The sequence below is a fragment of the Poecile atricapillus genome, chromosome 3 (genome assembly GCF_030490865.1).
Source record: "Poecile atricapillus isolate bPoeAtr1 chromosome 3, bPoeAtr1.hap1, whole genome shotgun sequence".
NCBI classification, from domain to species: domain Eukaryota; kingdom Metazoa; phylum Chordata; class Aves; order Passeriformes; family Paridae; genus Poecile; species Poecile atricapillus.
Window position 1 is genome coordinate 55,698,080 of NC_081251.1, and position 21,522 is coordinate 55,719,601.

At 38.9% G+C, this 21,522-nt stretch overlaps 1 protein-coding gene across 1 annotated transcript in view; it reads left to right on the forward strand.

The window, feature by feature from the left end:
- The window catches only part of ENPP1 (ectonucleotide pyrophosphatase/phosphodiesterase 1), a 51,156-nt gene extending 35,809 nt beyond the window's left edge, over positions 1-15,347 (forward strand). The window contains exons 14-25 of the mRNA XM_058836918.1: positions 651-682; positions 1,913-2,040; positions 3,082-3,151; positions 5,088-5,175; positions 5,995-6,170; positions 6,670-6,721; positions 9,082-9,236; positions 10,431-10,566; positions 11,363-11,443; positions 11,916-12,048; positions 12,693-12,849; positions 13,688-15,347. Coding sequence (XP_058692901.1) covers positions 651-682; positions 1,913-2,040; positions 3,082-3,151; positions 5,088-5,175; positions 5,995-6,170; positions 6,670-6,721; positions 9,082-9,236; positions 10,431-10,566; positions 11,363-11,443; positions 11,916-12,048; positions 12,693-12,849; positions 13,688-13,855 — 1,376 coding nt within the window. The 3' untranslated portion in view covers positions 13,856-15,347. The remainder of the gene's footprint in view (positions 1-650; positions 683-1,912; positions 2,041-3,081; positions 3,152-5,087; positions 5,176-5,994; positions 6,171-6,669; positions 6,722-9,081; positions 9,237-10,430; positions 10,567-11,362; positions 11,444-11,915; positions 12,049-12,692; positions 12,850-13,687) is intronic.
- The last annotated feature ends 6,175 nt before the right edge of the window (positions 15,348-21,522 follow it).

Consider the following 21,522-nt stretch of genomic DNA (forward strand, 5'->3'; position numbering starts at 1 on the left):
TGCCAGGGTAATCCTTTAGGTACTTGAGTCAAGTATTGGATGTCAGAATCAGGACAGAGTAACTATGAAATCTAGTGGGCCTCTATTACACAAAATATCAAACTATATGATGCAATGTTCCCTTTTGGCTTGAGCCTAAGCATCTGAAACTTGGCCAGCTGGTGCTTGGCTTTCTTTCTAAGGATATTTACAAGACAAAACTGCTGTCCTGGCAGTTGCATTTGTGTCTTTTTCTTAATAAGCTTATTATCAAAGAAAAATTCACTTTGATTAACACAGCATTTAGTTGCTTCTTTTCTGAAATCTTACTTCTTGGATTAGTTTTCTAACTGTGGCTAATATAGTTCAACATGTAAGTATAGTTAAATTTTAAGTAATAAAATTAACTAAAGTTTAACTATTACAGTTTAAATTTAAAGCTGTAAATATGTAATCAAGGGGAAGAGAGGCTGAACTAAAATTTTATAGAAGGAATAGCTCAACAGTTTCGAGATTTTCTTGCTCTACATGGTTTTCAATCTGGAAAAATGATTTCTTACACACAGAAATTTATTGAAACTTATCATTTGTGTTATGTGATGAGTATGATTCCATTTTACATCTGATCTTTTTTAACGTAGGTGACTAATACTTACATATGATTCTTCCAGTTAATTATGAAGGCATTGTCAGAAACCTCACGGTAAGTGCTGTCTTATCTGTTGCTCTGTCTGAATTTCTCCTGACATTTACAGATATTTTATAGCATTAGTTGTTTGCTGGGCAACTTACATACTATCTGTACTTTTGTTCAGTGAGAGGATGAGGGGACATAATCTTAAACTGCACCAGGGAGGTTTTGGTTGGACATCTGGAAGAATTGTTTTCTAGTTGACAAGGTGGATGTTCACTCATAGTTGTACTTGATGATCTCAGAGGTCTTTTCCAACCTAATTGGTTCTGTGTGTGACCTTTAGTTAACAACAGCACACAGGGGAAGGTGAAAATTCAGTAAGGTGACACAGGGTTATCGGGTTGTGCATTAACTAAGGCTTTGTGTTCATCTCACTGTATTTTGTTGCTCTTCCAACTGGAGAACTTGTGTATCTGGACCATACTAGCTGAGGGCCATGTCAGTGTAAAGCTCAGCTCTACTGACAGGACACACACAGGATTTTCTTGCTCACACCTTTTTGGTAAACAGCTTTGAGAGAGGCTATTGAGTTATATTTTTTTGGGGGTGGGGATGGCATCAGTTGCAGTTTTATGAATTTTCTTTTTTGTTCTGTCCTTGGCTTCTGTTCTCATCTCTGCATCGTAATCTGTTCGCCTCTCATTTATGCAGACACTGTTGTTGGTGAGAACAATGCTGTTTGTATAGATGACTTCAGTATTCAAAGTTTCCATTATTATAGTAGAGATTTTATTTTGTGCGTATTTTTTTTCCTTTTTAAAATCATTAATGGATCTTGGTTCGTAAAAAAGTTTATTTGTCCCCGAGTGATCAGTCTAAAAACCCTAAATGTCTGGTACCTTCTCTGTTGCAGAGCTGTAGATTTTTGCACTGGACAGTCTCTTATCACTCATGGAAGTACCATGATCATGTCTTAGTGTAATTCTTTATAAATTCTACACAGTACCATTTGGTTCTGTACAATTTTAGGCTGTAAGAAAAATAAAAAAAGCGGTTTTTGTCCATAATGCAATATTAAATAGCTTTAAATACTATTGAATCCAAAACCAGTCAGTATTTGTGATTTAAGTGTTCATGCATATGTCTCAGATCTTATGACTCCAAACCTGGGGGAGTTACATTGTTCTTAGTGGAAGCTACTGCAGACCATTTGCAATTGATGTGCTTTGTAAGAAGTGAGCAAGACATAAAATACACATTTCACCAAAATTTCCATATGTTTTAATTTAAACATTCCAGTGCATAAAACCAAACCAACCTTTCAAAGCTTATATGAAACAGCTGCTACCCAAGCGTTTCCATTATTCCTATAATGACCGGATTGAACCGCTGCACTTTTATTTGGACTCCCAATGGCAGCTTGCTCGGTAAGTTACACATCTCAATACTGACTGTACAACAAATGATTTCTTGTTTTGTCTTCTAAGTGCTTAGAGTTCAGTGATAGCTGTTAGCGTGTGATGTTCTTGTTTGTCATAGCAAAGGGACACTGCAAAGGAACAATGCATGCTTTTTTCTGCAGGTTTTGCTGGCCTAGGGAGGCTTAATTCTAAGCTGGCAGCTATTGATGTTCTCCCTGCTGGGTGTGGAGGTAGTGGCAGGATAGAAACTAAAGTCCTCACTCTCAGATATCTAAGCACATCTTGCCGTGCTGTAGGAATTTCCAAAGTGAGTCCATGAAAGCAGAGCATGTAAATAATTTCTAGGTTAAATCAGTCTTGTCAGTCATTGAACTTACTGAGTCCATGGTAGTTAATTACCTTATGTGTTTTGATGAAAGAATTTACAAGTCCCAGAAGAGTGGTATTTCTTGTAATGGTATTAATTTTGAACACCTCTGTGATACTTCAGGGCTTTCATCATGGAAGAGTTTTTCAGTGTACCTCTTCAGTAAGTCCTGTTGTGTAACACTGTAGACATGTGCAGGTTGTGCAAATCAGGTTTGGGTTAATAGAACTCTGTGTTTACATAGTGTGTATAGCACAGGTTGGATGTTTGCTTTTATTAGACTGTAAGATTCCCATCTGAATGGTCAAAATTAGATTAGTGTTTTTATTTAAAAAAATATTGAGAATATACTTACCTAAAGTACCGTAAAGTTGTTACACAAGTGGCCGTGAGCTGAAAATCTGTTATCCTGAAATGAATTTTTTTTTTCATATATCATGTACTTTGACTTTAAATTACTCTGATGGACACATGAAAATTCCAAAGGGATAACATTTGCAGAGAAAATTACCATTCTGATTTTAAAGGCATTCTCTTCCCAAGCACTAAAGACTTCTCATTCCTTAGGGAAAATCCTCTAAGTATCTTTAAACAGAAAAGTAAATATGACATCAGTGAATGTACTTTATGCTGATTTGATTTGAAAAGTGTGAGTTATATAAGCTGTGTATTTTTAATAGAAAACCACTTGAGATTAAAAGCTGCAAAGGTGGATTCCATGGCTCAGACAATCGCTTCCCCAATATGCAGGTGAGGTTTAAGCTTATGTTAGCTCTAATTTTTAGCTTCTTCTATTTCCAAATACTGTGTTTGGTGGGTATTGTTTGTTTTTGGTTTTTTTTTAAGATCTGTGGTATTATTCTATCTGCATTTAAAGAAATCAAACATTTATAGGATTGATACTGTGATGTGCTGGATAGTTCACACAAATAAGGAAAGTATTGAATTTCTTCTCTTTAATGAGAAATGGGAAGAGATCATAGAGAAACATGAAATCAGATCCTTAATTTTGTCTAATTTGGGGAAGCCACTTAACCTGTGCCTTAGCTTCTGCTATCAGTAAAATGAAAGCATATATTCTTGATTTCAAAAAGCTGTTCTCAGGATTAAAATCCGCAAACCATTGTGAGGTACTTGGAACTATTACAGTGAATATTTGTAAACACATTTATAAAGAGAAATATGTGCATTACATGGACTTTGTAGGTCTTCTCATGAAACTTGTTTTCCATAATTTCCTCTCCTAAAAGCCTTTTTTTCATGTTTTGTAGAGTTATATAATGTTAGCATCAACACTGCTTTCTGCTTTCTAAAAAAATCTTAATCTTGTATCAATTTACCCTTCCAGGCTTATACTTCTTCCCTGATTTGACAATGGAAAACCTATTGATAGTTTCTAGTAATGGATTGCAGTCAGCAAGCCACATGATGCCAAATGTATTCCATCTCTCTCTGCTGCAGTTTGTGTAATTTTTTTTCAGTAGATTGACTCTATTCAAACTTTTTTGCCATACTTGAGATTCAGTTCATAGCACCCCTAACAAGTCTTAAAACTAGATAAAAGATATCATTTATTCTTTTTTGGCTAACAATATAGCAGCATAACAGCATTTCATACTCTGCAATTACCGAAAACAACAGAAAGGAGGTAGCGTGTCCCTGCCTCATCTGGTTCAAATTAGGGCAGTTGACTTTGTTATTAGCCTGCAGATTCTAGTATCAACAGTTGCAAAATAATGCACTGTGTTATGCTTTAATCTCAAAAAAAAAAAAAGAAGTTAAGAGCTGAGTTTTAGCCTCTGTTTTTGCCATACAGCTATGAAATCTGAGACAATTGCATTGTTCACAAAGAGCTTGGAGGTCTTACCCAGGGATGTGCTATAGGGTGTAAAACATCCATCACTCACTCATTCAGTATCTTGATACCACAGATGTGTGCAATCTGTTTCTCTTCATTAAAAATAAACTGAATAACTGAGAATAAGTTTTAGAACAATGCTTTTGGCAGCAGTTGAACTTGAAGTTCTTGCTTCTTTGTTCATCAAACCCTGCAGTATGCTGGTGTAAGATTTGTGTGGCTACAGTGTCAAGTAGGTTGGGGAATTGAATCAGAAGGAAAAAAATCAGCAGGAAAAAAAAAAAAAAAAAAGGAAAGGTTTTTGAGCTTGCAGCATGCCTGGATCAGGTCCAGTGCAGCTTGGGAAGTGGTGCAAGAAGAAAGAACATCTGCAAACCAGGCATGGAAGCCTACGATCCTACCATTGCTGAAACCACTTAAAGCATTGCTACCCACAGATGTTTTTATAGCCCCAAGTTAAAAGCCTCCAAATTGTTTACAGGATATGATGGTTACTTTGGATCAACATTTCCATTAAATCTTTTAAAGCATTTAAGAAAATACCTTTTCATTTCTTCAAAAGCAGAGAAGAGCAAGGGACATCATAAATGGCTAAAGGCAACAATGAGACAGAATTGTGTTTCTTAATACTCTACTACTGCTTTTAAAAATTATTCTTATACATATGCTTCATTTAAAAGAAAACCACATGTTTTTGACTTGATACATACTGTGTTGGTAAAGTAAAGATTAAGTTCTTGGAAGAAAATGCCCTCTAAGTATGAAGATAATTTTCATTTCAACTTGTCTTAAACAGAATTCCACTATACTTTTCTCTGTAAATCCTAGGCTATCTTTATTGGTTTTGGACCAGGATTCAAGTTTGGTACTCAAGTTGATCCATTTGAAAACATTGAAGTATATAATTTAATGTGTGGTAAGTACAGTGGAGGTGGGTCAGTTTTGTTCAGTAAAATATAATATATTTTTGGCAGTGTAAATCTTCTAATAACAAATTAAGTGTCCTCAGAAACTCATCCTTAAGAGTTGCTGCTGATTTTCATAAATCAGCTGCTTGTTTTTCTGAGAAAGGGCCATCTCTACATGACTAATAGCAGTTTAGGATCTACTGGTCAGGCTACCTTGTATATCTCTTTTCCTCTGGTCTCACTGTGTATTCCTCTGGCTTTTTCAGAGCTGGTGCTTTGACTCACCGCTGCTAAAAATGGCTACTTCACAGTCTCTCTACTATCATGAAGGGAAGCCTCCTTTCCCCCCTCTTTCAAACACAATGCTACTGTGACTCCTTATTCCTGGGTCCCTTCATTCTGTATTTCATGGTTTCTCCAAAAAATCTGTCACTAGATCTACCACTTTCTGTTCATTTATTCTCCTCACCTGTTTTCCATTATTTCCTGCCTGCTTTCCTCTCTGCTTAGAACCTATAATGCTTCCATGAGAAGAAAAGCATTACCAAAGAGTTTGGTCCAGAAAATACTTAAGAGTACTGCAAATGCTTGAAGTTGGTGGCTGTATTGAAGTGACTTGCTCAGCCTCACAGGAAGAGTAGTACCATACTGAACCCTAGCTAAGGACCTGTGTGGTCCCTTTTAAAGAGGTTACATTGCTTTTCATTTTGGGTGTTGTGGACATCAGGCAGTGAAGCTTTGACTCATCCATACTTGTAAGCACGATGTAATCAGATGTGTATTACAGTGTATCTCCTCCTGTTAATATCACTTGAATTCTTTCATAGATTTGCTTGGTTTGAAACCAGCACCAAACAATGGAACTCATGGACGCCTAAACCACCTATTAAAGCACCCTGTTTACACCCCCCACCATCCCAAAGAAACAAGTCATCCTTCTAAATGCTCTGTGGTGGGAGAAACAGCCTTTTCAGTGAGCCTTGGCTGCTCCTGCAGGACAGCGGTAAGCACTGAAATGGTTCAAGTTGTGGAGGCAGAAGTCTGTGTTGCATTCAAAGAGTGAAACTTTGCATTCTCCAGATAGTTTTACAGTCCCTCACCATTAGCTTCAAAATCAACTCTTGCTTGGGGTTAGTGAGTGCTAGCCTGTATTTGTGTATTAATTTTTTGCAGATTGCTTATGTTAAGTCACATTAATCTTCGAAGAGCCTGGAAAAAACCCACAGAAGCTTGATGGGGAAAGCATTCAGTTCTTGCTTACTTCATTAAATTATGTTGAAGTTTCTGTTCTGTGAATATTAAGTTTGGGCTGTGGTTTTCAAGCCTGTAGATTTGCTTGTTGCAAAACCAATTTGTTTCTGCAAATTCGCTGTAGCTCCTCTCCAGTATATGTCAGTGAGTTCTGTGTATGTATAACTTGCAAGACAGAAGTTACATTTGGGTGTGGTACTGACTCATAAGGTGCTTTGTAGAATCTCACTGCTTTTCCTTTATAATTATAGGGTTTGCCAATAAGAGATTTTCATCAGCGTTTAAATCTTACTGAAACAGAAGGTAAGAATTTCAGATAATAATATAAAATTAAAAAGCTAACAGCAATGACAAAATTACTAGTCATCAAACATTTTATGTTTTTAAACTTCTGAGCAACTCTCAAGTAAATGATGTGAAAATTCTCTGAAATACTTGCTGGAGTTATAGCCCTGCCTGGAGAATTTGTGGATGCCTCACTCCTGGAAGTGTTAAAGGCCAGGATGGGTGGGGAGCACAACCTGATCTAGAGGAAGATGTCCCTGCTCTTGACAGGGTGGTTGAAACTAGATGGTCTTTTTGGTGTCTTACAGCCCATACCTTTCTATGATTCTCATGTTTTTGAATGCAGTCCTCATGAACCATTTGTTCTCAGGTAAATGTGTATCCTTATACGTGTGTCTTTATGGCATATGTGTTATCTGTTACTTTTGACTTTTCTAGTACTGAAGTAATGAGCAGTCCAGAATGGGAACCAAGACTATTGTATGGGGAAGTACCTGATAACAAATCAATGCAAATAATGATACCCATAATGGCAGCATATTTTTAATGAGGCATAAGGAACATTTTACATGTTATGTTGGCTTGAGCTGTTACTTCTTTCACTTATGCTTTATTTCCATTCAAATTCCATTTCTGGACAAACACTTGCCATGTTTAAGCTGCAGTTTGCAAGGCCATAGATGTGCTCATGAGTCATGAAACAAAATCAACTATTTTGAGCATGAAACGAGTAAAACAGCAAGTAAATAATGAAAATTCTAAGTCAAAATGGAACCTAGTCCCAGGTGCTAATGCCTTAATAGATGATATCAAGAAGTTTAGGTTGTCAGAAATAGGCTGATAGAGACCTTGCCTCATGTGTGTGTTCATGAAACCTTGGGGGTTTTATGCAAATAAACTATATTTGGCAACACCTCACTATGGCTCATTATTATTAAGAATTGGACATAAATGCCAGTTACTGGCAGGGTCGAGTATTTGCTGCTTATCCAGAGCTAATTCAAGGCTTCTGTTGATTTGTGTAGTTTTGAAAAAAGAGTGATAGAGCTTCCTTGAATCTTTTCCACTAATGACAGGTCATAATTTTAAAGTGTGTCCCAGAATCCTTCTAAAGTAAGTCTTCCAGTATTATAATGCTCATGAGAGCAACAAAATCAAATCCAGTTGGAATGATATGATGTGTTTTCCCTAAAGTCTGCAAGGAGTTTTGCTGAAACAGACTCTAAGGATCTCTGAGGGCTTTGTGAAACCTGGCTCTGAAGAAACTTGACAAGGCCAGGCACAATAACATATTTCAGTTCTTTTTTGTAGAAATAGGAATTTAAGGCTCTAAACCTACATTTTTGAAGAAGTAGGATTTTGCCTTGAATTATCAGTGAGACCTGGTATAGCACTGTCTTAACAGAAATAATTTCATTATGAATTGTAAGATTAAGAATTAATTAGATATAAAAAGTATTTCACAGATGAAAGAATTCTTGTCACCAGCCTAGAAGCTCCTTAAGACTATATAGAGATCATCAGTTACTTTAGTTTGCATGTTCTCTCATTGATTGTCATAACTTGACAGTCTGTAAGGACAAAAAAATAAATTATAAATGCATTTTTACTTTTATGAAAAAAATATAAATTGTTTTTCCCTCATGGGTGGAGAAGTAACTGTCATAATCTTCACTTTTTTTTTGTGCTGTGAAATTACTGAGGAAAACGCCCTGCACATTCATTGCTCAAATTATTTCCCCATGTAATACATTTGCCTTAAAATTGTATAATAATTTAATGAAGATATACTTTGCCATGTTCTTTATAATTTTAGTCATATAATGATTGAATATACTTGAATTTTCACAGGCAAAGTAATGAGTCCTTACACAGTTGAAAATCCACTCCAGTACTTCACTGTATTGTTTATTTAGATCTCTGTATTTCCTAGTCTTTTAAATGCATTTTTACAGACAGCTGTGTGGTTTCTACTGAAATAGTAATTTCAGATCACCAGAATGGATTTCTCACCCATCTAAATGCTACATAAAAGCAGATCCCACATCTTTAAATTGAAACACAAAGTCAACAAAGACTTTAACCTTTGCAACTTAAATTTTTCTCTTGTTTTTAATGGCAAAAGCTTTTGGTTCAAATATAAGCTTAATTTCTGCAGTATAAGTTTCAATGATTCCTTTATACTGGCTTCATCACTTTATTTATTACCTTAGCATGGAAACTATGCCTTTGGTAGAATAATGAAATTTTTTTGTCCCATTTCTCTGACTTCTGTTTGCTTGGCAATTGAAAATTAAGGCAGCTGTAGGTATGTAGAAGAGGAGGGTACTTAACAACCAGTATTAACTGAAAAAAAATAAGCACTATTTCTGTTGCAGTTGAGAAGACAGAAGAACTTAATTTACCCTACGGACGGCCCAGGGTTCTGCAGAAAAAACATAATTACTGCCTCCTTTACCATTACCGCTATGTGAGTGGGTACAGCAGGGACTACAGGATGTCTCTGTGGAGCTCATACACTGTTGGCAAAGATGTAAGTATAAGAAGGAAGATTAGAAGAAACCTTGAAAAGTAAAAATCTAGAGTGTCAGTTATTCCTGAAGGCTTCTTATATCTGCTTATGATATGGGAGTCACCATGATGATGGAGTCACCATCCCTGGAGGTGCTCAGGAAAGGACTGGCTTTGGCACTTAGTGCTGTAGTCTAGTTCATAAGGTGATGATCAGTCAAAGACTGGACTCAGGTGTCTTAAAGGTCTTTTTCCAGCTGAAATAGGTCTGTGGTATTATCTCCCAGGGAACTAAGTTGAACCACATAAGATATAAAGTGGAAATTTGTGTGAGGTTTGCTATGCTAATAAGGATTGGCTTTGACTCTTCCATTTCTCAGAGTGAAACAGTTTTGCCTCCAGACTGAGCAGATCCACCAGGAAGTGAGGAACCCATTGCCATTGGTGTGGAACCCCTAGGAGGCTGCACTGGTTGCACAGGTCTGCTCAGCAAACTGTCAGTGCTGTCCTTAGAAACTGGCCTCAGTGTGGGTTTCATATTCTTAAAGCAGTTTGTGATGTAGCAGGATCCTTTTGAAAAATCATCTCAGGACCATCTTGAGCTGTTCATGTCCTGATATGATTCTTCTCTCAGAATATAATCCTGACTGGGGAAAAAAAGAGACGAGGTAAAATAAAGCAGGTCTTTCTGGTCCTGAACCCTATGCTTAAGATACACCTGTTCAGTGTAGAGCACTGATCTGATGAATGAGATTCTTTTCAAGTTGGCCTTTCCCATTCAGAGAAAATTTAGAAGCCAGATCATGCTTAAAATTAATTAGGATAGTAGAGAATACTTTTAAATTTAATTATCTAGGAATCATAGGTTTTAAATAATGGCTGTTATAATTAAATTTAGCTAAACTCTGGCAAGATTTACTTGATCCTAAATATTTTGAGGGTAGTGGCATGAAGCAACCAGTTACTTTAACAATTGGCCCATACATCTATCTGTCAATTATGTGAGCCTGTCTATCTGTCAGTAAGGCAGGTTGTCTTTAGTGGACACCTTTAGATTCTAATTGACTAAAATGCTCCAGTTCTGTTCACTTTATTCCCAAGGTATATGAAGTGGATGGGAGGCCTTGTTTTCCACTGACATAAGAGGAACAATACTCATACTGAGAGCATTATTGTAAGTCAGCTTTCACAATGACACTTTCTTCTTGTTCAATAGGACAAGTGGATTTCTTCTATAGGAGCTGCCTCCAGCTGTTTACACCAAGATGTTCGTATTTCACAGAATCATAACCAGACCTGTTTGTTTTACAACAATCATCCTCATCTAACTTATGGGTTTCTTGCTCCTCCAAGTAAGTACTTTGTCTTTATTGTTTAGCATATCTGATTTACATGATTTTTAATGTAGCAGGTGTAGTCTTTTGTAAGTGTTCTTGATACCTAATCAGAATACAAAGCAGTTTGCTTTGTATTGTTGCAGTTCACTTCAGCATATGAGAAAGGAAAACATTTTAGATGCTTCAGCAGTTGGTGGGCTGTCAAAGGGCACTTAGTGCTTCCCAGAAGTTTTGACACTTACTGTGTTTCTAAAGTCGCATCTCACACAAGAAACTGGGAGGGACATGTAGACATTGAGTGAAGTCCAGCAAGCTGGTAAATTGCAAATTCACTTTGTATACGTGGATAAATGGTTTGTGGACTGTTGCTGATCTGATCTGGAAGTATTTTTATTGACTCTACTGTGTTGAATAGCAAGTAGCAGGTTATTTAAATATCCCCATCAAATGTAATTTGCAAAGTTTCAACAGGATCCTTTCTTTAAGCCTAGATTCTGCAGTCAGGGAAAGTTGGCCTGACACTCACTAATTTTATTTCTTTCCCCACAATTCAGAAGCCTGTTGTGATATTCTTAAATCTCATTAAATTTGCCAATTTTATATCTGACAAGTGTAATTGCTGCTGCTACTAAGATTATTTATTTGAGATGGAATCCAGCAGGTACTGAAGTCAGCACTTACACCCACATCAGTTTTGGAAAATGAAGTTAGGTCAGCTCCATCTCAATGTTATTACACTGATCACTAAAAGCATGAAAATGCAAGTTTTAAGTAACAAATACATGTAATTAATTGTCCTTTTTTGTTTCAGATTTTATGACAGATGCAAAGAAACCTCACTATGATGCCTTGCTTACCAGCAACATTGTGCCAATGTATCCTGCATTTAAAGGTATTTTTTTATGCCTATTTGTATGCTCATAGTTGAATAGAAGACTGCTGGTATTGTGCTTGCTTCCAAACCATGCAAATGATCCCTGGTTCCTGGGAGAGAGGGATCATGAGATGGTTGGCTGACAAAAAATAAACATGTTCCTGGTGAAAAAGAAGGATAACTGTGGTACTTCTCCTGGGAAAAAAAAAAAAAAAGGAAAACAGATGTCCTGTTTCGTAATGAAATACTGTTCAATTATTAATTGTAATTTAAACTATTATATAGGATAGATATGTCACAGTGGCACAGGACATGACACAGTGAATGCTGCTGCCCAGTTGGATACAGCCTTTAACAACAGCAAACACCTGTAGAATTTGGTTTTTTCCTAGCTTTTCACGTGTGTCTATACTCTACTGAATACTCTGCAGAGTTGTATTAGCAGCTTCTATTGTGACGATTGTTTCCTGATTCCATTACTATGTTTCAGTGTTATGGAACTACTTCCATCAACACCTGCTGCCTGAATATGCTGCAGCCAGGAATGGTGTCAATGTAGTCAGTGGTCCTGTGTTTGATTATGACTCTGATGGGCTCTATGATACTCCAGAGAAGTTGAAAAGGTGAGAACTTTTCACATTATAATCCTTTTTTTGTTTCCTCCAATCCTGGTTTGTTAGTAATTATTATCCTTATTCAGAAAGACATGCAAAAGTTCCTAAGCAGATAAGTAAGTTCAGAAGGAAGCAACAAGCACAAAGAGAAAAATGCACTTTCAAAATGTGTCATCCTAAACCTGAGGTGGAGTATAAGAGAAGCTGTTGTATGTGGAATGATGTGTACCAGCCTGAAAACTTAGGGCATTGCCATTGCCTCTAGGAGAGGACAAGGCAAGGGCTTACCCCTGGTGGCATGGTTGATACTTCCTGAGCTGGCAATGTTCCACTACAAGTTGTGGGTTACATTAGTTAGCAAAATTGGTTCAAGCTAGCAGAGAGGTTCCTGGACTCAGGCTGAACTCTTCATCTCCTCTGGAGTTTTACACATTTTTATGGCAGATCAATTTGTTATACTTCATCAAACTTGTTACTTAAATCAGCCTACATGCCAAATGTGATTTTTGAGAATATTAATCTGGAGTTTTCCTTACAGACCTAAGCTTTCTTTGGACAAAACAGGTGAATTGATAAAATTGAATATAGCTGACTGTTGTCATTTGATCTTTGTATGATTTGATGGATTTACAGAAAGATCTTTTATATTTCAGATACCCTGGTAATTCAGAAGTTCCAGTTCCAACTCACTTCTTCATTGTCCTGACTAGCTGTAAAAATACTTCTGAAACTCCTCTGGAGTGCGAAGGGTCTCTAGATGCCTTGTCTTTCATTGTACCTCACAGAGAAGACAACAGTGAAAGCTGTGCAGTAAGTTGTCTATTTGGCCCCCATAAACATCTGAAGTCAGGCTGGAGCTTGTTTTGTTGGATATCAGTGATTAACTGGTTAAAGCCTGTAAAAATGGTACAGCCTACATGCTCATCTTGAGAGAGAAAACAACATTTTTGCAAATGGAATTATGTCAAAGTTTGTGAATATGATCAAATGGGAAAATAGATCACTTCAAAGAGCAAAACTTAGAGCTAGTAGAGTGGAGTCAGAGTATGCAGAGACCATCAATGTGATACATACATAGACTTCTGCAATGCAACTATTCAGTCAACAGCTGAGAAGGGTGAAGAGCTTCTAAGAGGAGTCACCCACAACAAAAGGTCAGTGCTAAGGCCAAATGCATTCCCAGAAGAAGATACAGATGTTCCTGAGGAGCACTGGTTGCTTCTAGTTCAGGTACCTTGGCATTATGGTGAGAACACACATAACTGCACTCCATATACAGCAGAAAAAAAAGTGTGGAAAGTGTAGACTAATCCTGCAGAAAGGAATTTGAGCCAGACACAGCTCTTAGAAATATTTTTATCATACTGATGGTAGATAGATGCTGGACCTAACTTGCCATTCCCCATTATCACCAAGTGGTGCAGTTACAGGTTTTGTACAGTTGAGGAGGTAACAGCAAGAGCTAAATTCAGATGAGCTTCTAACTATGTATAATCCTGCACACTCCCTTGTTAGATGCTTGCCAACAGTTACTGATTTCTGTCTTTATAAAACCTCAAAATGTCTTTTTTTAGTAGATGAAATGCATCTCAGGAGAAAAAAAAAGAAGTTTTACAATCTCTTTCTTTTCTCTCCTCTGTCCCAATAGGATGGCAAGTCTGAGTCCATGTGGGTTGAAGAGAGAATGAAGTTTCATACGGCTCGGATCAGAGATATAGAATTACTTACTGGACTCAGCTTCTATCAAGACAGAAAACAGCCAATATCTGACATTTTACAGTTAAAAACGTATTTGCCAACTTTCGAGACAGTCTGATTTTTCCTATGGAATGTTGTTATTCATGTCACAACTGATTTTGTAAATAGACTTTTTTTAATTAACGAAACTTTTTTTAAAAAAAATAAGCTGGAACTTTTATTGAGAACTCTTGACCAAAATGCCAGTAGAGAGGAGAGTGGGTGCCATATTTGTATCTCAGGGACTCCTGATGGACTATGCTTGTGACACAGGATGGCAGCGCCTGTCATTCCCACTTGGATGTGGTAGAACCATGTCCATTGTTATGCTAACGTTTGGTCATCACAATCTGAGACACGAACACAAATGTTATCTGTGAAATGCACTGGAGAGGGAGAATTTTATAAAGCATGGTTTATGATCAGTGTTCTACTTTAAAAATGTAGATAATTAGCAAATACAGTTCTGAGAAAGAACTACATTCGTAGTGACCATTGAAATCTAAAAAACAGCGCTCTTCTCACTCCAGTTTTCCTTGAAGTGTGAATTGCACTCTGAGCTTTGGGTGTCATAAAACAATGCAGCATTATGGTGCAAGAAGCTATACTGGGGTCAGTAGGACCAGTAACCCACATGGAAGAGATGCCTGGCTGCAGGAGTTCCATGGGCTGGGAAGCCTTGGCATGTTGCTGCCCTCTGATGGCTCCAACACCGATGGGAATTAGATGCACAGTTTGTATGTTGTACATGCATCCTCTGAATGGGTGGGTGTAGGATGCATCAAGTCACCTGTAAATGAGAAGAAATTATGTCAGGAATATGTCTCAGCTCCCAGAAGTAATTATCTTACTTAAAGCTAAACTTAGATTTGATGGAAAGATTTTGCTTTATTGAAGTAAAGATGTGTTTCTCTGTTTGGTTCATGTTTTTTGTCAGCTGTGGTTTTGGAATCCCGTTTTTGAATGCAGGTGCTGTCAGAGATGCAAATTCTGAAGAAGCATGTAATGACCTTTCTTGGAAGCTTTCAGGCTACACAAACAGCTGCTACAGGCACTCAGGAGTGTAGGAACTCCCTCCTTTTCCAGCACACATATTATCACCTTTGTAATTCTCCCACTCTAAAGCTGATGATCCAAAATTAGCTCTGTTATGTATAAAATTCGGCATAGCAAATTTCACATTTATGGTCTTCTCATTTAAAAAGGAGAAAATACATCACGCACAAGTATTTCAGAAAAATGAAGAGCCTGTAACTGAGCAGAGAGGCATTTGACCTTATAGCTTGGCCAGGGCATGTTGAAGGCTGGATTGAGAGCCTGCTGAAGTCAGAGGAAGCTTTTCCATTAACTTCAGTTTGAGTGGGCTGAAGTTCTGGGACCATTTTTTCTTTTAAACAAGTGTATTTTCTTGATCTTATGTTATGAGCATGAATTGTTCTTTTCTCAAGTAGTTTCACTGTGTGAACTCTAAATGTGTTGTAGCAACCTCACATTACGATAGGACTGTGACAGCATTATTCAGTGTAACTGCTTTGTAATGTTGCCTGTGACCAATAAACCCATCAGAAGTATTGTGCTGTTTATGACCCTTTCTGGACCAAATGCTACCAACTGGTGCAGTTATAGAGCACAATTTCAATTTTTTCGGGAGTTGGGAGTTTCTTCAGTCTTTTCCCCATTAACTGAAGATGATTTCTCCAACTGTAATGTTAGTTACATTTATTACTGGGAGAGGAAGGTAGGAAGAAAGATGGTCAAGGTATTAAGGGGTTTTCTTTGGGTGTTTTGTTTTTGGGGTTTTTTTTTGTTTGTTTGTTTTTTTTTTTATAGCTGGTACTGTCTCCTGAGTACAAATAGATATGTTGACATCTTAAGGTGATGCCAGTTTCCATTAAGAGGCAGGGCAAGCCTAGCTCCTGGATAAAAATGGAACCAGAGCCTCTTCAAGCATGTGACTTCTGGTTTGACCTTTGATTTTGGAATGGAGAGTAGTTGTGAAAGTTATTATGGTCATCAAGACAGGGCAGGAGTTAAATGAGGTTTGGGATGTGTCTTTGCCAGAAACTGACAAGTCAGATTGACAATGAAGAAAGTTATTCTCATTTAATGTTAGTGTAAACATTTCTGCTGATTTAATTTATTCTTTGATTTTTAAAGACATTTGTAATGGTGGTGTCAGCATATGAATAAAAGTTGGTGTCCAGTGGCTGGTGGATACCGCAGGATGACAGATACTAGGTTGTCTTTTTGAAGCCTGATGGGACTCAAGGAGCATCCTGCAGTCACCATTGAACTCCGTTCAGAAAAACTCTACAGCTTTGTCCATCTGGATGTACCATGTTTTCCATTTCAGCTGGTGTATGGTATCAGAGCTTGTCCTGGTTCCATCCAGGACAGGGTTAATTTTTGCAGTAGCCAGGAAAGGCACAGCCGGGACCATGAGGTTATTCCATAGCACCTCACACAACACTTAAGGTACATGGGAGGTAGGTTGGGTTCCTTCCTGCTGGCTGGTGGTGGGGAGATTTATGTCACTGGTTGCTCCTGTCAGTAACTGAGAGGTAGTTTGCTTAACTAATATGTTGGGATTTCTTGCTCTTATTTACCTCAGGATCTATCATGTTTGAAGAAAATTATCAATATCTGTCTGTATTTCAGACAGGACTGTTCTTGTAAATCTCTTTTCAACACATCCCAAATACACTAAACCACTGTGTCCAGCCCAGTGCACAACAGCTGTCTGCTAAAAGCACCTGCCAGACGCTGCCCTGTGTCATCCGGCAAGTGGGTGGCCTGGGCTCCGGCCTTTCCTTAGTCTGAGCAGATTCAAAGTACAAAATTATCCCTTTAAATACAAGGTTATAAACCATACTCAGCAAGCTGGGAGGAGCTACCCATCTGCTGCATGGGAGGGCACCCACTTTTCCAGGAAAAGGAGATTCATGGAGACCAGAAGTCAGAAAGAAATATAAAAGGAAGCCTCGATCTGTGACTCTGTGGTTAGGACGCTAATCTGAGAGGCAAAGATCTCATTTCTGATCTCCCTTCTTTCAGTCTGCTGCAAAGCTCAAGCTTGTTGTTGAGGAACTACCTGTGCCAGAACGAGTTGCCCAATGTACCACTCCAGCGTGGACACTCAGGAATAAGAGCACCGTGAGGAACTTGTAGTGCTGCAGGGTCACAGGGCAGCTGCTGTAACACTCTGTGCCCACAGCAGCACCACTAATGAGCTTGGGAAACCAGCCCAGGGCTCATGGTGAGCTCTATATTCAGCACTTTTACTGCTGGGCTGTGGTAAGCTGTTTTTGCTCTTCTGAGGAGTTCAGGGACAGTGTAAATAAGAGTCCAGCAACTTATTAAAGCATGAGTTTCCAAATCTTTGTGTTTGTTTGGCAGTAGCAGCGACATCTCCTGCTTACCCTCGCATACTTGCGGCAATGCCTGGGAGGTGCTGGAGCATCATGCAGAGGTGGCTTGTGTACCATGAGCGGTACGTCTACCATAGCTCAGGAATTTCTGTATTACAGGAAACCAGTCCAGGTTTGGCATCCTGTGACTCAGACTCCCTGGAAAGGAGTTGAATCCTTTGCTGAACCACTGTGAGTCACCACATCAGGCTTGAGCCTCAGGAAAGGCTGCTATGGAGACCATGGACAAACTTGGAATAATTATGGAAGCCTGGAAACAGATTTTAGAAGATACAATTGAAAATTATTGTATTCCTTCTCAGCCACAACATGTGTCAAATTTATGGTGCTGTTTATTTCATGCTTAGTTCTCTCTATTTTTAATTTACTGAAATAAAACAAATACAGTGAGATGCAAGAGTTTAGAATCACCCCAAAACTCCAGACTGATCTCCTGATCAGAAGACAGCAGAATTGCCTTTTGGTCATGTCCATAAGGCATATAGGCATGGCTGACAGTCATGGAATCTTATCTATGGTTGGATAAGACCTCCAAGATTATCCATTAACCCAGCACTGCCAAGTCCAGCATGAAGCCATGTCACTAAGTGCCACATCCATACATCTCCTAAATGCTTCCAAGGACAGTGACCACTTCTCTGGGCAGCCTATTCTGATGTTTCACAAACCATTTGGTGAAGAAATTTTTCTAATCCCCAAAGGAAAACTCCCCTTGTGCAACTTCATGCTGTTTTCCTCTCATCCTTTCACTTGTTACCTGGGGGAAAGGCTGACCCCCACCTGGCTACACCTTCCTTTCAGGCAGTTGTAGAGAGTGATAAAGTCACCCCTGAGCCTCCTTTTCTCCAGGCTAAACAACCAAAGCTCCCTCAGCCACTCCTCATAGGACTTGTGTTCCAGACCCTTCACCAGCTTCCTTGCCCTTCTCTAAACTCACTCTTGCATCTCCAAGTCTTTCCTATAGTGAGTGGCCCAGAATCAAATACAGGATTCAAGTCATGGCCTCCTGAGTTCTGTGTACGGGTAAGATGATCCTTCCCTTGCTCCTAGCCACACTATTGCTGATACAGGCCAGGATGCCATCTGCCTTCTTGGCCACCTGGGCACAGCTGGCTCATGTTCAGCCACTGTTGACCAACACCCCCAGGTCCTTTCCATCAGGCATCTTTTCAGGCACCTTGCCCTAAACCTGAAGGGTTACATGGGGTTGTTGTGACCCAGGTGCTAGACTCAGCACTTCATTTTATTGTAATTGGCCTTGGCTCATCAATCAGCCTGTTCAGATCCCTCTGCAGAGCCTTCCTGCCCTACAGTGGATTGACATTCCCACCTAACTTGGTTTCATCTGTGAACTGAGGGTGCACTTGACCCCCTCATGCAAGTTATCCGTGAAGATGTTAAACAGGATGATCCCAGTACTGAGTTTTGGGGAACACCATTCATGACCAGCCACCAGCTGGATGTAAATCATTCCCCACCACTTTCTGGAGTCAGCCATCCACACACCTTTTCATCCAGCAAACTGTGCACCCACCCAAGCCATGAGCAGACAGTTTTTCTGGAGAATGCTTTGGGAAATGGTGTCAAAGGCTTCAGTAAAAGTCTAGGTAAACAATGTCCACAGCCTTTCATAAAAGGAGGTTGGTCAAGCAGGATCTGCCTTTTTAAAGCCCATGCTGGTTGCGATGATCCCTTGGTTGTACATGTCATGTGATTGCATTCAAGATGATCTGCTCCATGACCTTCCCTGGAACCAAGGTCAGGCTGGTAGTCATGTAGTTCCCCAGATCTCCTTCCAGCCCTTCTTGCAGATGTGTGTCAGGTTTTTTAACTTCCCATCTAGTTGTTATGAGTCTCTGTATTTGTGGCACTCTGGCAAAGACGTGCTTTAGCACCAGCCTCAGTCTGAGGCTTGATAGAGAATTTCCTTGTGTCTCTTCAAATGTCTCTGCTGGAGGCCTTACCTTTGCCAGAGACAAAGGGGTTTTTGTTGGTTTGCTGGTCAGTTTGTTCATTTTTTTGAGGGCCCAGAGCAGCACCATTCCAGAGATGCAATGTTCTTTGTTGTGCTGAACATTATCCAGGCTGTCTTTCAATGGTATTTGTCTCCCTACACCTCAAATGCCATGGGAGGGTTTCACACCTTCCATGGAAGGCTGGCAGGTTACTCACAGAGAAGTTGTTAGCATTGACCACATATTAACCCACCAACTTCTGCTATCAAAAAAAAAAAAAACCAGACTGTGTTTCAACCAACAAATACCAGATATTACAGGATTAATATCTGTGCCAGAGCCTCAAATTTCTCTGTGTCAGAAAGCATGCTGATTGAGTGCGATGAATTAATTTTTAAGTCTTGTGGCTTGACTTCTAATCCTCCTGCTGGCTGCAGAAGATGGCACAGTCCACTATAAAAAATTAATTATGCTCTTTGTCACAGTCCTGTAACTAGGTCTAAAGCTGTATTTAGTTCTCCATTTACATGGAGAAGGAAATGATGTACACTTGATTCTGGTGTTCAAAACAAATTGTTTATGGATCTATAGATAGTTTATACTCTGAATGAAGAGTGAACTCAAATGCATTTGCTGGTGATACCTGGCCCTCTTCTGGCCCGATCTGGGATAACTGGGAAATGATCTGTTAGACTCTGTAATGTTTTAAGGAAACATAGCCCCATGACAGTAGAAATCCAGGCAAACCAACTGAAAAGAATGGGCTTTCCTAGGCTTCTTATGAGTTACTTTCCATTCTTGTAATTAGCTAACACAGCTAGAGATGAGAGCATGGGGAAACCTGAATTACTGAGGTGCAAAGAATCAAAATTCTGCAGAAGAAGGTTACGCTATCATTTCCCATCACCGAAGAAGTTTTAACTTTCATATAAATTATTATATTTATTATTATAAATTTCATCCTGTTTACGAAATATGCCAGTGGAACTTTCTTGTACAAGAGAGCTAAAACCACTTAAAATGTGCGTTGCCATTTCCCACTGCTGGCTCCAACAGAGCAGAAGTGCACTGTGACTCTGTATCAACCATTTAATTACTTAATCTCAATTGTTCTTGTGATGTCTTGCAGAAATAGATGCCATCTTGGAGACTGGGCATTATAAAACAGGTTGCGCACACCTTTCTCTCAAAAAAACCCCAAACAAACAAACAAAAAAACCCAAACAACAACAACAACAAATCCAAAAAAACCCCAAGTTTTTACAGTAGGTTTGGGTTAGGTCCAGAGCATCAGAGTCAAAAAACTATTTAGCAGACCAAACTTACACAAAATGGGTGTGACTCATTGTCTATGCATGTTGAAGAAGTCAGGAGGGAATTTGTCCCTTCCAACAGTTTAACTCAAAAGGTTATTGTAACATAATTAGTCATCTGGAAAAAGAAAGATGTAATTACATAAGATAATTTTATGGATCTCTGATAGATCCCCAAAGTCTACCTGTGAATTTGTATCTGCCTATGGAGGAGAAGCAAGTTCTGCTCATCCTAATACTTGAACCTTGGAATGCTGATTAGCATTTAAGAAGCATGCAAAATAAAAAGCAAGACAATTAAAACATACTCTCCTTTAATATCATCTTTAATCAATAAACCCCTCTTTCTGTAAAATAAACCCCTCTATTTTTCCAGGTACCTGCTTGTGAAAACTATTGTGACGTGTTACAGTGATTTTTTCCTCCAGGGTGGGCACCACGCCCTTTGGGGTTTTCCTTTTCTATATCTTCCATATAGATAACAATGATGTAATGATATCTAAGTAAAGCGTGGTGCTCAGAACTGTGTAGCTGTTACTTTAATTCACATTGAGAAAACAAGGAAGATTTCCTATATTTCAAAAATGTCTGCGCTTACATGATGTCCCATTATCCCTCGTAACAAAATAGCACGAATTGTTTCAAGTAACCAAACACCTTCCACCAAGAAGAGCACGAGCTTGTTCAGCTCCATCCGTACGGAGGCAGAGTTTGCACCCGCAGCAGAAGGTGCCACACGGTGTCAGTGTGATGCAGAGAAAGAGCCCGGTCTCCTCCCTGAGGTCCGGTGTGAAGTCTGGCAGAGCCCTGTGCCAACTGCGACCCGACAGGGTCTTTGTAGTAATTTGGTAATTACTAAATTTCAGGAGCTGATTTGGTAATTTTAATAGTCTGATGCGGGTTCAAGGGGGGGTATTAAGTTCTAGGTAGGGTAAATACAGAATATATATTGCTGAATTTCCTATAAGCTAACTATCTATAAACAGCATCATCTTCCAGAAATTATATGCTTCAAACTTGCCTGATCAACGAAGCCACTTTTATCTAAAT